General features: G+C 35.2%; 1 protein-coding gene across 12 annotated transcripts in view; it reads left to right on the top strand.

Moving 5' to 3' along the window:
• Positions 1-14,861, top strand: part of FILIP1 (filamin A interacting protein 1) — a 396,243-nt gene extending 381,382 nt beyond the window's left edge. For 10 of the 12 annotated variants that reach the window (XM_077162258.1, XM_077162253.1, XM_077162252.1 and 7 more), the window contains one exon: positions 404-10,977. In XM_077162258.1, coding sequence (XP_077018373.1) covers positions 404-610 — 207 coding nt within the window. In that variant the 3' untranslated portion in view covers positions 611-10,977. The other 2 variants (XM_077162256.1, XM_077162261.1) reach the window with 2 other exon arrangements.
• Positions 14,862-15,675: the final 814 nt, after the last annotated feature.

Below are 15,675 nucleotides of genomic sequence, written 5' to 3'. Positions count from 1 at the left end.
AGCACTGTAAGAAAGAAGATGTGGTCAGTAGTGACAGAGTAAAGTTACCTGAGTTTATGCCTGGTAGCTTATATGTTTTCTCTGTGAAATAGAAGGTAAGTCCATGTGCTATAATGGTAAAGGACGGAGGGTAGGTGCTTGAGAAGAGAAGGAAGTTTGGCATATATAATTTCAAAAGATGGGAAAAGAAGGTAATCAAAGTGGCTTAGATACCAACTCCAAATATCTTTTTAATTCTTTTATCTGGGGATAAAATACAGAATCCTAAACACAGAGTTTTACTTATTTATGTATGTGTGGGTGTTCCTATGTGGCAAGAGTCCTGAAAATGTTCAAATTGATGACATACCTAGAGGTAACTCATGAATATCTCCCTCATGTCTCTGTATTTTCTCTCCTACAGTCAGGACAAGACGGGTCATCCCAGCGGCCTACACCCACCCGCATTCCAATGTCAAAAGGTATGAAAGCAGGAAAGCCAGTAGTGGCAGCCTCAGGAGCAGGAAATCTGGCCAAATTCGAGCCTCGAGCTGAGACTCAATCAATGAAAATAGAGCTGAAGAAATCTGCAGCCAGCAGCGCTACCTCTCTTGGAGGGGGGAAGGGCTGAGGGCAGTGGCTGAGGGGGTATGTTGTGCAGATGCTACTGCTTCCATGAAAGTGAACCTTCATTTGTTAGTGCCAACTCTTTTACCTGTACTAATTTAAGTTTTAAATATTTTGTTTATAAAATAATCAACTAATAGCCACATGTCTTTCCTATTTTTGTGCATTTGTTTTAATGCTGGGGAATAGAACTAATTAGCAAAAATTCTGTTTGCAATATGGTTCATTGAGGACACTGGGCCTGAGCAATTCCTGGCTTCTAGTGACATTTTGGTTTCTGGCCTAGAGGGCCCTTTTGTTATCCCTTCTGAACCTCAGTGTCTTCATCAGTAAAAGGCAGGGCTGGATCACATGATCGCCAAGTCTGGTTCCATATTTCCTCACTGTAAGCCAAACTTAATAGACCTTGTTCCACAGGAATTTTTTACTTTAAAAAAATTCAATTATGAAATAAGAAATAGTTTAACAATTGTCATTTGCCTCACTCGTATCTTCAATTTGCTTCACATGCTGGAAGAAACATCTCATGGCTATCACAGAGGCTGGACCTCTGAAGTTCTGCAAAAACAAAACCCTCTAAAATGACTTCAGGAAATAACTTGAATGTGAAATAAAATGGAAATGAAATACAGAGTCCTAAAAACAGAGTTTTACTTATTTGTGTGTGTGTGTGTGCTGTAGAAATTTTGACCACATCCAAAAGATTCCCAGAATTTCATAGACAGTAATTTTAGAACCATTAAATATCAGTTTGTGCTCTAGTCAAGTGTGCAACTGATTTAATTGTGAAATAGTTTGAACAGAGTTACGAAATGGCCCTTTATAACCCAACAATAATTGTAATGAATAGAAAATAGCAGAAAGTAAATTTTGACACATTAATGCCAGGAAACATTCAAGTATTTTCTCAGTTAAGCGTGGCCTTTTCTTGCAAATGTAGAACCAGCTCATGATCTAATGTGTGTGTGTGTGTGTGCGCACGCGCTCGTGCATGTGGTTTGGAGAAGATAATTATTCCTGTCAGTTTTATTCATGTTTATATAATTTTCATTAATTTTAAGCATGTTTTAATAAGCATGAAAAAGTGTGAATGCAAAATACCAGGTGTCTTTGTGTGGAGATTAACCATGTTCAAGTGGACATTGTGGTTGTGCTTTTTAGTCAAATAATCACAAATGAGCTCAAGGTGAATAACCCGCAGTTTAGCATACAAGGTCTCATGTAGACAAAATTTTATAGAAATTTTTGAACCAATTGGATGAGCCTTACGAAAACACAATAAATGGCAAGTTACAGATTTTTGTTTTTCCATTTCTGAATTTTGAGGTTTCCAAAATTATATAGCTAGTACCTGATCTTGGTATTTAGAAGGGGCGGATTTTTAAAAAGATGTATGATTTGCTTTTAGCCCATGAATCGTGAAGCTTCATGATAAAACAGCTCTTCTCTGAGTTCTTTCCACATCAGATTTCCTACCCCTTGTAGAACTTGGATTCGAATTTCTATATAATGGTGGTAGATGCCACACTATTTACACACTTTTTATTTTTACACTCATTTTAATAAGACCTCTGTTGCTTATCGCTAATCAAGTCTTGGTATAGGTATTAAAAAATGTTGAGCAACTATAGTAAAGACATGCCATAATAGAGGGATTTCAAGGTAGAAGGAGAGAAAGACCAGGGAAAAAAAGACTATTTATCAAGTAAAATTTTGAACAAGTTTAAACAAGAGATCTTGCCATTTAGAATACTGACTTGTTTTTTTCTCAAAGGGGATTTCCCCCCCTTTGGTAAAGTGGACATCCAACCCTTTCAAAATAAAAAGTCACTGTTTTTACTAATGCCTGCATAGCATTTGTGAAGTATTTAGTGTTAGTGTACCGTTACAGAACGTATTTGAGCAAAACAGGATGTCAAGAGAAACAAACATTCCATTTCTTTTGATTCTACCTGCCATTCTTCAATGACTTTCATCATAATCTTGTTATCACTTGCTACTGTTTTTGCTTTTACTTGTTCATACCATGCTTACATCGTTTCCTCCTGGAAGTCCATACCGCAGCAGCAAGAGTGCTCCAAAAGGCTTAGCAGTGCATGTACAGGATGTTTATACATCTGGATGTTGGAATACAGCCACCTACAAAGTATAGCTGCTAAGAAAACTTGGCAGCCCAAGGCATATTCAGTTTTCAGAAATGAGAAAGAGCAAACACCATAACAGTTTTTCTTTGTAATTTTAGATCAACTCTATCTACATTTATTGTGTTTAAACCACATATTAGAAACAAAATCTACTGGGCATAGGAGATAGAGGATTAAATGCACTCCAACTCCAGCTTCCATTTGTGAATATACTGTTTTTAAGATGCAGTTTGATTTTGTAGGAGTGAACGGTATTAAAAAGTTAGAATCTTTTCCCTACCCTGAAACATATTGTCTAGTAAAATAAAAGATGTTTCAACAAGGCTGCTATATACAGCTGCTGCTCGGGTCCCACCATGAAAAGCTCCAGGGCATGCCATTTCCATAGACTGCAATATGAATGGCGCCCCCTGTGGACAAAGGGGGGCACAAACTGGTCCTCTGCTCCTGAAAATAATTTGAATGTATTGACTATTTCTGCATACTACCATGGTGGTTGCTTAGCTTGCATGATACCAGGAATGTTTCTGATGGACATGGCCCTAAAGGTGTTTATCATTTGAAAATATGAGCTTGCTGTCTAGGTCATCTGTTTAAGCAATATTATTCAGTTTCTACTGGCACTCCTATTATATGTTCAGAGAGGACCACAATCATTGGGCTCTCTAGAGATTATGATGTGTTCAAAGATGGTGTCAAGACTTACTCAAATGGCTTGAAGAAAAAAAATGGCTTTGATGTATTCTGCGGGATGAAAATAATTTCAGGGAAATGAAAACCATAGCCAAGAATGTAATATGTAAAAAGATATGCACTTCTCACTCCCTCTCTTTATTTTCTGGATTGGGAAAATCATAGTTACTAGACGAGGAGAGCATATTTTTGTAGGAGGCTGGAGGGTAGAGAGAGAGAGAAAGGGAAGCAGGAGAGGGGCACAAAGAGGATTTCCCAGTAAATAGAAACATAATTATTCCAAAATGTCCATAGCATAGATAAAGATTAGTCTTTTTCTTCTCATGACTCCTCCAGGGTCTCATCATTGGTTATCTCCTTGTTCTCTGCCATTTCAGTTTATTTTGAACTGCTACTTCCACACAGATCATAAATATGCTTTGGTCTTCTCCATTTTAGCAAAATTCTTTCTTCAACTGTGCGGTCCTCTAGCTGCACTCTTGTATGCAACTATATAATGTATATCTCCAACTCAACTTGTCTAGAGCCATTCTTATCACCTCTCCCATCCTCCTTTCAAATCTGCTCCTTCTCTTATTCCACACCTTAACGGGGTATCCTGATCAACCCAATTATCCATACTAAAAACTGGTGGTCATCTTAGGTTCTTCCTTCTCCCTCACTCACCAAGTAGAGTGATTCAGCAATTCCTGCATAATCTAACCCTCCAATATCTCTAGTGGCTGAACCCACCTCACTATTCCCCTCTGCCTGAGTTGAGATTTTACTTACTTCTCATCTGGATTCCTCTGGTACCCTGCCAACTGGCTTCACAATTTTAGCCTCAAAACTTTCTGATTCATCTTTTATTTTGCTTGCCAAAGTGTAAATTGATCACATAACCCCTCTATTTGAAAACCCTCCAGAAGTTCCTCATTATCTACAGAATGCAATACCAAATATTTTGCCTGGCACTCAAGCCTCCCTGTAACTTGCCTTCTCTACCTCTCCACAATTCTGAGCATGCTTCCCTTTCCCTTATCTGGACCCCTGCACTCTGGGCTTATAGAATTGCTTGCATATTAGGCCAGGCTTCTCTTGACTTGCTCAACTTTTTCCTTCTGCCTAGATTGCCATTTTTCCAAATTTTCTTTTTGCTGTTCATGCCCTTACCTGTTCAAATCTTCATTTAAAAACACTGCATCCTCTGGAAAGCCAGACTAGTATTTCAGAATCCATCCTGGGGTTTAAAGACCTGTCCATTGCTGTAAAACGTATGGTACTTACTGTCGAGAAACAAAATCAGCAGCAGAAAGATGACAAGAAGTTGAGAAAGAAAGAGGTGTTCTTGCAATGCACCTGAGTATGCAATGCAAACCAGTGAGAATGACAGAGGGAACCAAAAGATACTGTGTGGTAACGTGGAGATAAACAGATGGTGCAATTAGGGAAAATCCAGTCACTGCTGTTCCTGATAGCAGAAGTTACTGCTATTTTCCTCCTAAGGCACAAAAACAGGTAATGGGTGCAAAACAGCTAGGATACCTGGACTGGGAAGTTTTCACCTTCAAAGTCATCACGTGTGTGGAGAACTAATAGGGCCTGATGGATTTCTGTGAAGTATAAATGCACATGAATAAATTACTAATGGAACTTTTCTCACTCTCTCTGACTCTTCCGGTGGAGCACAAAGGGCACTTTTGGAAAGAGAAAGTCTCAGGTAATTTGCCATGCTCTTCAAGTTCATAAAGGATACTGTAAAATAGAACAGAGAGACTTTCATTTTAAAGGATCAAACAACAGTAAAAAGCAGGATTTAGGTTTAGGATAGATATCAAGGAGATCGTCAAGAGATGGGGAGTTGCTGAGCAATGGGCGATGTCTAAGACAGGACTGAAGATGAAGAGGAGTAATATTCAGTTCTGGTGGAAAAGGTTGGGTAACTTTAAGCAAATCACCTTACCTCGGCTTACAGTTTAGCATTTAGCTATGATATCCTATGATTTTATTATTCTTCCTTGTCATCTAATATAATATGCTTACTATAGTTTTGCAAGTAGCTTAAAAGATACTGCTATAAAGCTTTTCCTAAAAACGAATGATTAATTGCATACCTGATAAAGGTACTCTGGGCCTGTCTATTTGTGTCAATGCTATGTATGTGTGATTGACAAAATTGCAAAATCACAGAGCTGGTTAGAGCTGAAATAGAACTTAAAGATCAAGAAGATAATTATCTCTATTACTAAAGATGAAAAAACAAGAATTAAAAAAACAAACAAAAAAAACTCCTGAGGCTTAGAGATGTCTAGCCATCTCATTAATGATGAAGCCAGGATTGAACATCAGATCTTCAGTTTCTTTCAGTACATGTTTTTGTGTAGTCAGACTACTTCATGTGAGAATACTGTATATTCATACCTAAGTTAAAACAGCCACACTCATTGTGGATTTTGAGATCTTGAGATATCTACATAGAAACTATATGTATAAAACTTCTTATAACAGTGCTTTGATGAACACTTGTCCATATCTAAGAGGCACAATAACATTCTCATGCTATTCTGCAAACAGCATAGACATTTAGCACGTGTCCAAAAAAGCAAGAGCATGGGCATACTTCACTCAGAAACCTATTTTTCACCATTTTTAAAAATTTAGAGTTAATGTTACAAATAGAAGAACAAGTTCAAATTTGCTTGTGTCTGAGAAATAGCCATGTATGTGAGAGACAAGGATTAGTTTGCCTGAAAATGAACTTACCAGTTATAACTGTGATTATAACTCATGCAACCCAGGGAAGTAAGGGGATGGTTTGGGCTAATGGTGGAATAGGAAATGTTTTGAAAGGAAGCAAATAAACTATTAGGTGAGTGAGAAACCCTAGGAGAGTTTATATTATCTGGTTCAAAAGTTTCCTGTAACAAAAGACAAAACTGATTTGCAAAGTATTTTTATTTAGCCAAGCCAAATCCAAAAGAAGGAATACCAGTCCAAGTCAGCAGAGGAAGTTTATTGAACTTTGTATTTAGAACAGATGTTTTATCAGAACTCTGATTAATCTCTGAATGTGATAATAACCAGACTGAACCATGAAGCAGTTTATAAAAATGAGAACCTTAAGAGTAAACAATATTTAGGCACTCCTACTTCTAAAACGTATATAGAACATAGGACATTTTTGGAAGACGAAAATTTGCCCTGAGGACAGCAAGTTCAAAGCTGGATTTGGTAGCTGTGGAGAAAAAGAACAGCATAGTCCTAAAGTGGAACCAAGCCTTCCCGGCAGTGTCGCTGGAGGTCAGGAGGCCATGGAGCAAAGGAGGCTGGCCCTAAACCAGTCAAACTGGTGCAAAATCCAAGAGTAAATGCTTTCTGTTATTAGGTGTGCAATGAAGTTTTCCTTTACTGATGCAAATTCTTGCTATAAATTAAACTTCTGCTATGTCTTATCTTTAGTGTGTTAGAGGCTACCTGTTAAATTGATTTGGTCTAATTTTCTAGAGCAAATTTTTAAAATTCAGAGCTTACGTGTTCTCTTGCAAAGAGTTTAGCAGAGAATACACATATGCATTGCTTGAGAGGGAGGCACTGACTCTCCAGGGAGTGTATCTTTCCCACCCCATAGCCCAAGCAGCTATCCTGGAAGGAATCAGAATTCCAATTTCTTGTCAGGTTGCCCTGCTCTAACATTCAAGAGAGTGTCTCTTCCCCAAATTTCTCCCCTAAATCCCATCTTGTACATAAAACTTTGGATCACAAGTCATTGGGCTGGCAAGTGGTTTTGGGATACTGCCCAAGAAAGATGAGTAGATAATATGGTGAAATCAAACCAAGTGTCATTAGGAATTGATAACATGTGGAATTTCCTTTTCATGGAAGTTATCTAACAGCAAGTATAATAAAAGAATTCATTCACAGCACATCATTTCACAATAATATCATAAATAACAAATAAGGATTTGTTACCTGAAGTTTCTTTAAAAACATCAAGATAACACTTGAGGACAACATATAAGGGGGATATCTATAAATATATTTTGTAAACTGCTAATGTCAAAAATACACAGAAATCCAATTTCCCAGGTGTAAATGTTGATTAGGATTTAGGGCTTTCTTTCTTCTAGTTAGAAAAAAGTAAATTATATTAATAAATGCCTTCACATCAGAGGGCCCCAATTTAAGTATTCTGCTATATTGAGTTTGCTGATAGAGTTGGTAATTACTATGAATTTTGGCCCCAATCTCCCTGTTAAATACTCTAGACATTGCTAATGTCAGAAAAATTGTATTTGTAAAAAGAGGAAAGTTATCATAGAATTGTACCCGATTGACTGAGGTTACTTTAGAGTTCACAAAAGCCCTCCATATGGGTCGTATTCTGGGACGAAATGAAGATAGTGTGGGGCTTGAAATGAAGTTTGCTTATCACTTTTTAACTTCAATAAAATTTATAACATTAGTTTATTGTACTAAATTATGAAAAGATAGGAAGAGACTTGGGGACTCTGTCTTTCTTTCTTTCTTTTTACTTTCAACATAAATAATGGCATTAATCCCCAAAACATTAGATTTGCTGGTAACTGGACTACACGTGCATCAATAGTTTTGCTGTGTAAGAAGCCAATTCAACATTGAATGGCTTAAAACATGCTTCATTTCTTACAATTTTGTGTGTTGGCTGGGTAATTCTTAAGTGAGCCAGTTCAGCTGAGATTTCATGAAAAGACAGATAATAAACATAGATTTAATAAATCCATTTAATAACTTTCAACTGATAGAGTCACTAACCATATAGCTACTGTTTCACTATCTCTAAAAACCAGATAAGTTACGTCTCCACAGATATAAAACAAAAAACTTTGGGCTTATTTATATTCTTTTAAAAGAAAATTGATATAAGCTATGGGCATAAATATTAAGCACCATCTCTTATTATTAAAGTAGTTTTTGTATAAATTAAACTTATTTGATGCTGTCAACTATTTGTTACTCTATTTAATAACATAATCTGTATAATAGGATTAGTATGCATACTATGCATGGATTTCAAATTTTCTAATTTGAATATAATAATAAAAAGTATTCAGATTTATTTCTTTTAAAATATAGGCCCTTTTACCAAACACTAATTCTGCAAAGCTATTATTACTATGGAGATTGCAAAATGTTAACATTAAGAGAGAGCAACTCTAGGAATTAAGAGGTTTGCACACTCAAAGGGAGAGAAAAAGCTATTGTGGAGACACAATGTTAGCCCTGCAAGGGATTTTAGAGATGATCTCTAATCCCTCATTTTATAGTGAGGAAACAAAGGCAAAGGCATTCTGAGTTATATCCACAATAAGAACAATTCTGGATTTCACTCTATTAAGTATGTTTTCTAGGCTTTCTTAATTCTGTTAGGGAGATTTGAGACTTAGGTCTTCTTTTCACTCTTTGCCTGGATATTAGACACCGAAAGAATCTGAAACCAGAACAATATTTCCATGGAAAAAATGAGATAAGATTTTTAAGGGTTTCTGGTATGGCAAAAAATTGTATGTACACATGTGCTGGCTTGAAATGATGTATGTACCCTAGAAAAAACATGTTTTAATCCTAATCCCATTTTGTAAAGGCAGCTGTTTCTTCTAATCCCTATTCAGTATTCTATGTCTGAAACTGTTATTAGATCACCTCCCCAGAGATGTGGTTTAATCAAGAGTGGTTGTTAAACTGGATTAGCTGGAGGCATGTCTCCACCCATTTGGGTGGGTCTTGATTAGTTTCTGGAGTCCTATAAAAGAGGAAACATTTTGGAGAAAGAAAGAGATTCAGAGAGAGCAGAGCAGAACTACATAGCCACAAGAAGCAGAGTCCACCAGCCAGCAACCTTTGGAGATGAAGAGGGAAAATGCCTCCTGGGGAGCTTCATGAAACAGGAAGTCAGGAGAAGAAACTAGCAGATGACGCAGTGCTCGCCATGTGTCCTTCCAGAGAGAGAGGAATCCTGACCGTGTTCACCATGTGCCTTTCCAGATGAGAGAAAAGCTCTATGTTCGCCATGTGGCCTTCCACTTGAGAAAGAAACCCTGAACTTCATAGGCCTTCTTGAACCAAGGTATCTTTTCCCTGGATGCCTTAGATTGGACATTTCTATAGACTTGCTTTAATTGGGACATTTTCTCGGCCTTAGAACTATAAACTATCAACTTACTAAATTCCCCTCTTTAAAAGACATTCTGGTATATTGCATTCTGGCAGCGAGCAAACTAGAACAACATGTTAAAAGCCTTACAAAATTTTTGTAGCTAAGAATTCTTCAGTATATAAGAAATTCATACATTTCATTATTATTTTGCTTTCATATCTTTTTTAAATCTCAAATTCAAGCCGAAAGGCTTAGGGAAGGAATGGAAATTGTTCCATCTAGTGGTCAGCATGAGGTAAAGTTAATGAAACCAAATTAAGGAAACATGTTTTTTCCTTTTTTTTTTTAACATATTCTTTTTGTAATGGATCATGCAATGTATATGGTTAGCATGAACCTTTAGTATTATCACATAATATGATTCAATTATTGTTTACTTTGATGATTAGTACTTAAATAAAAACAAAATATAGTTGGCATTTGAAATTAAAGTGAAAATAACAGGTGTTCATTTTCTCATGCTATTGATAAACCCTGATGTAAGTTTCTGCACGCACTGGTATGAATTTGCCATATGCTGACAGGTAAGCAATAGATTTTTTTCAGGCAAAATATTTGGGGTTTAGTTCTTTTCTTTTATCTGCCCTGTATAATCTCAGTGATGGCAGGTCACTGTCTTGTTTTACTCACTAATGTTGCTCTATGCCTAGCGCGGTGCCTGGTGTACAGCGAGGCCTCAATAAATGGCTCTTGAACAATCAAATGGAAAAGTGATGATGATACATGTGTGTGGAGGCTTAAAGGTTAAAAGCATAATAAAATAAATTTAAATATTAAAATCCTAATATAACTGGAAGTACCTCAATATATTTTTATTTACTTTTATAAGAATGAATTTAAATTTAAAAGCGTATACAAAGTATTGCCACTGATAGAAAAGAGGAAGTCAGAGATAAAAATGGGTCACTTCTCTTTATTGATTTCTTAGGGATAATGAATATCTCCTTATTAAAACACGTCCACACATATAGTAAAGAAAGTGAAATGGGTGTAAATATTGTTCAGAGCAAAAACAATGTGGCCTGGAGAACAGAGTTACTTCTAGGAAGTGGTTTCCCATTATGGGCTGTATATTGTAATTACTATCACTGTGTTCAGTTCTCTACTTGAGTACAATTGACCCAATATTGATAGAATATTAGATATGATTTCTAAAGGGCTTAAGAACCTCGGAGGTAAAGGACATACACTGATATAAAGATGTTACCCGAGAATAGTAAAGCACTGCAGGAAAAGCTATTGGGCTCATGCACCTGTTTTCGTTTGTATTGTTGTTTAACATCTACAATCTCAGTTATATGATGTGGTATTGATCCTCACATAAACTACTAATTTGATATGCAGTTTAACTGAAAATGCTATATCTTTCTTTTCTTTATAGAAAGCATCATCATTCATCAGTTACGTATGAACTCCAGATGAAATGGTAAACCAAACACATACTGGGTGTGTGTACTTCCTCTGAATCCCTGTTGAATGGATAGTATTTCTACAGCCTTCCATCATCACCAAGGTCCTTCATGCTACTGATTATTCCTGGAAATGATGTACTACTTCCAGTGAATTTGTTTTTTGAGGATATAATGTAAAAGCTTAAAATGTCCTTGTTGGCATTTTATGCAAATAGGTAGTAAGAGCAGTTCAACCTTTGTGCCAAAAGAATTTTCTCTTCCTTTTGCAAAGCTTTCAGGTCCATGGGCACATGCTATGTAATTTATTTTTAAATACACTTTGTAATGTGATTTTTTTTCCCTAAAGTCTTTCCGTTTTCATAGTCTATAGCACATATATCAGTAGAACACACCATCAGATCTTCAAAGTGCTTATATTTTTGCATTCAAAATGGTAATGTAATTATTTAATCAACTTGTTATTTCTGAAGGAAAGAAAGGAAAACACTATATTTCCTGGGGGTAAATTCGAGAGGTATAATGTAGAAGTAGGAGATTCTTGAGAGGTTTTATTATTACTTGTAAAAGGCTATGGTTCTGATCATGTTTCAGTGCTAACAAATAATGCTCTGACTTAAGATCTCAACTTTAAATACCTAAAATCAATTTTTAAAGCTGTTCTTTTGGGGGTTCTTGCAAAAACCCTGGATGAATTGATTTTCACATGGACAAATTCAGAAAAGGTGATGTGTGAGTTTAGCCAGTAAGGGTAACAGAAACAGTTTCAGAATGATGGTTCAATTATATTTATCTGCATTATTTACTTATAAGTACAGGTGTAATAAGAACTGTGATATCAAAGATATTTCTTACAGCTTACCCCTAATGAAAGCTTGAAAATAAGACTGACATAATGTCAGTATCTTTTAAAAATTATTTTGTCAGTATCTTTTTTTTTCAAAGAGAGAAAGAGTTTATTACTCACACGTAGTAGAGAGCAGACAGCCTAATGGCCCAAAATCTATCAGAACTGCAGTAATTTGGGGAGTTTTGTCAGTACCTTTTAAAAGGTTGTTAAGTGATATCCTTAGAAAATGCTTTGTTTCTTGAAAGATATGATTTTCTCTGATCTTCATAACCACATATAGGTGGGAGAATATATTCTTTAATGATAAAAAGAACAATATGCCTTACTTTAAATCTCAATGTCAAACCCTAATAATATAGTTTTTAAGTCTTTGTTAACGTGGACATGTTTCAATAATGTCTTAAAACTAACACCAAGAGTTGAAATATCAATTTCTGAATGCAAAAACCATATACCATTTAACTTTACTGAGATTAAAGAAAGAATGCTTTTGAGTGTCAAAGGGATAACTAAAAGCCAATACAATACTGTTGGCCTATTTCTCCAGTTCATGGGTTACAGCCAGGTTAAAAAGCCCATACAGTGAAGTCCACACTGAGTATCTGGAATAGAAAAATTAATGCTGGATTTCCCCATCTACATACATCTGGATTTCCCCATCTACATTAAAACCTTGCAAGGTTTTAACCTTGTACCTTGTGGAATTGGCAAATCATATTCAGTATGTATTAGAAATTAAACAACTATATTTTATGTTAAAATTACTTTTGATTTTCCTAGGTAAAAGAAATGCTAGTAGGCTTGTTCTGGCTTGACTAATTATGAAAGTATCACATAACCTGCGGGCTTTGACTACTAATTAAGGAAAACTAGAGTTTGTTATGTGTGAAGATCATTAAAATTGTTGTTAGTGGATTGATTTTGTTTCCTAAAAAGTTTGAACTGTAATGACATTTTCAAGCTAAAAAAAAGGTTTTATTTAGTATTGTTATATTTCTGACTCATTGTTAAGTTTCCTATTTGTCAATGTTTATACCTCTGATGGAAAAAATATTCTGAATACACAGATTAGCATTTGTGGCAAAAATTTTTTTTCTCAACTCGAGAGAACTTCGTTACACTAATAATGAACGGGTAATGGACAAGATTTGGAATACTTCTTGACTTTAAATTAAAACACTACAAGTCATTTATGTGCACTTGGACCTGAAATATTTTCCTGAATTTACATTGAAATTTGGTACTTGCAATGAAGACATGGTGAGAATGATGGTGCAGTCAGAATTATTTAGGTAGATGCTGAACTTTTTTTCTGTCCACCTTATCATTAATTCCTCTGTTTAAACCCAAATGGGATTTGACAGGTGAGTAAAATTAATCAGATTAATTTTTAAATAAAATAGGACATGCAAAATCAACAGAAAACAAAAAACACTGAATGATCATATCTTTATATGATGAATAAACAAACAAGTTCATAATAATCATATCTCAACATCCACATCTAATTGAAAAAATTGCCCTATATGCAATCCTGGCAGCACCCTAGATTCACATAATTTCCACATCTTTTATTATAAATTTCCAATCATAAATCTGAATGAGATTTTTTTAAAAAGTAATAATTGTAAATGTTTTCTAAAATAATCATTGTTTCCAGTTCAAGTCACCTCAATCAAACAAATCCATTATCTTACCAGTTTCTTTTTTATGAGAGTGTTTTTTGAGGGCATCTTCTGCAGAGATTTAAAAAAAAATATCCTATAAAGCACTGATTTTTTTTGGTGAAATTAATGGATGGAATAAATACACCAGATGTCAGATGCCTAGAACATTCACAAAAGGAGAAAGATCCATTCTTTCTTAGGAAAACCATTAAAAAAAAAAATCCTTATTTATGTGGAATATCTAGTTTAAAATTAACAGAGACACTAAAATGATTGAATTATCACAGCTTCTAAAAGTCAGTGGCAGAGCAAGAGTAAGTGGTATATCAAGCAATTTAATATGCTTGTGCCCTTTCTCCTTATACAGTGCTTGAATTTTCCTGAAAATGAATAGAAAAACTTAAATAAAGCTGGGTTTGTTCATGAATTTATGCGCAACAAATCTTAAAATAGCAACAATTCAAACTGGAAATGAAAAAAAACCCCACGAAATCTTTCCCCCAATTCTATGCCTCTTCTAAAAATACTAATTAAAAGGCAAAGAGGAAATGAAACAAACAGCAATGAAAATTGCTGTTATAAAGTTATAAAAATTGGGAGAGGGTGGTGGATAACTTTGACAAGTGACCATTAGTATTTTATTTTCTGAAATTTTCAGCATTTTCTTCAAAACTGTAAGATGTGATGCAATTGTGTTTGTTATTTAGGGGAAAAGCTGTAGATTCATAAATTTGAACAGAAGATGTAATAGGTGCCATAGCAAGATATATATATTTTCTGGTGTTGTTTTTTGTTTCTTATTTTGGGAATTGTTCCTTATTTTACATAGATTTTTGTTATTCTCCCAGTGCAGATTGTATTTATTTAATCCAGATTTTGTTTAAAATATGAAGTGTTAGCTTCTTCAATACAAGGGGTTTACAACGTGACTAGATATTCTTAGAATATTTGCAGGTTTAATGGATTTTCAAAAACAAAAGAGTGCATTGAAATATTTTGGAAATACATTCTATTTTCACAGCATTCTTTATTTTGTCTTCTTTAAGTTTTATTAGTTACATGAACAGTTGATTATTTTTCACAGAAGCCAAGTGAATTTATGGATGTCTTTTATATGAATGTAATATCTTGCTTTCAGTTCCTCATGAATTCTCAAAGTTATTCAACCAATTAAGACCTTCTCTGTGTTACTTCCAAAGTCAACTGTGTTTATCAAAATCTCACTATAGAGTGAGAAAAAAATTGTAATAAAAAAGCATTGTGCAATATTCTTTTTTTGAGTTGAAACATCTTCATAAAATTAAAGTAATTTAAAACATAGTCAACCTTGTTTTTATTTAAAATATTTGCTTTAAAATAGTTTTCACTTCTATTTGTTTTCTTAAGAACATGATGCCTTTCACTGTGGAAACATGGAAGCGGTATAGCAGGTTTGGAGGCAGATGGAGTTATTCTATGTCAGAGAACCAAGAATCAGGTAGATTTAGAGACTGAAAAAGTGAGGGATGCTTTTCCTCTGAGTTATATCATATTTTGATTCACCAGTAAGATGAAAATTGCAAGATACCAAGAAATGGAAACTGGTTAAAAGGTTTCACTCAACACTTTATCCTGCCCAAATGCATTGTCAATAAACATTCAGATATTACTCATACTGCCATGTGATGTCAATCTAAAGGTAGATTATTCAGTAGAGCAAATGCTCAGTGAGGTTTTGCCAGCAGCCCATAGTTTAGCCTCTGCAGAGGCAGATGGATAATGTTTCCAGAAAGCGGGAAGGGATTGAGGGTGAAGTTGTGTTCCAATGTCTTTTATTTACCAGCCCTGTGGCATAATTGGATCTACATTTGTCTTTGCCTTGAGACAAATGAGAGCATTTCTTCCCTTTTTTTTTTTAATTTCAAGATATTCCTATCAAAAAAAGCAGGCAAGGATGGTGTATAAACCAAGACACTTTCTGCAGTAGAGCTGCAGGTGTTGGGGATCATTTGTGAGAGGACAAACAGCTCTGTGTTCTATCTTTGTGTAGGAGAGCCCTCTGGCAGACATGGTCAAGTGTATTGGCCAAAAGTCAATCTGTTGATCTCATAAATTCTCAGGAAAAAAGGGGTCTCAGGCTCTGCATTCCCAGGGT

Source organism: Tamandua tetradactyla, chromosome 5 (genome assembly GCF_023851605.1).
Source record: "Tamandua tetradactyla isolate mTamTet1 chromosome 5, mTamTet1.pri, whole genome shotgun sequence".
NCBI lineage: Eukaryota > Metazoa > Chordata > Mammalia > Pilosa > Myrmecophagidae > Tamandua > Tamandua tetradactyla.
The sequence above is the reverse complement of the archived record's forward strand: the minus strand, read 5'-3'. Positions and strand labels throughout refer to the sequence as shown.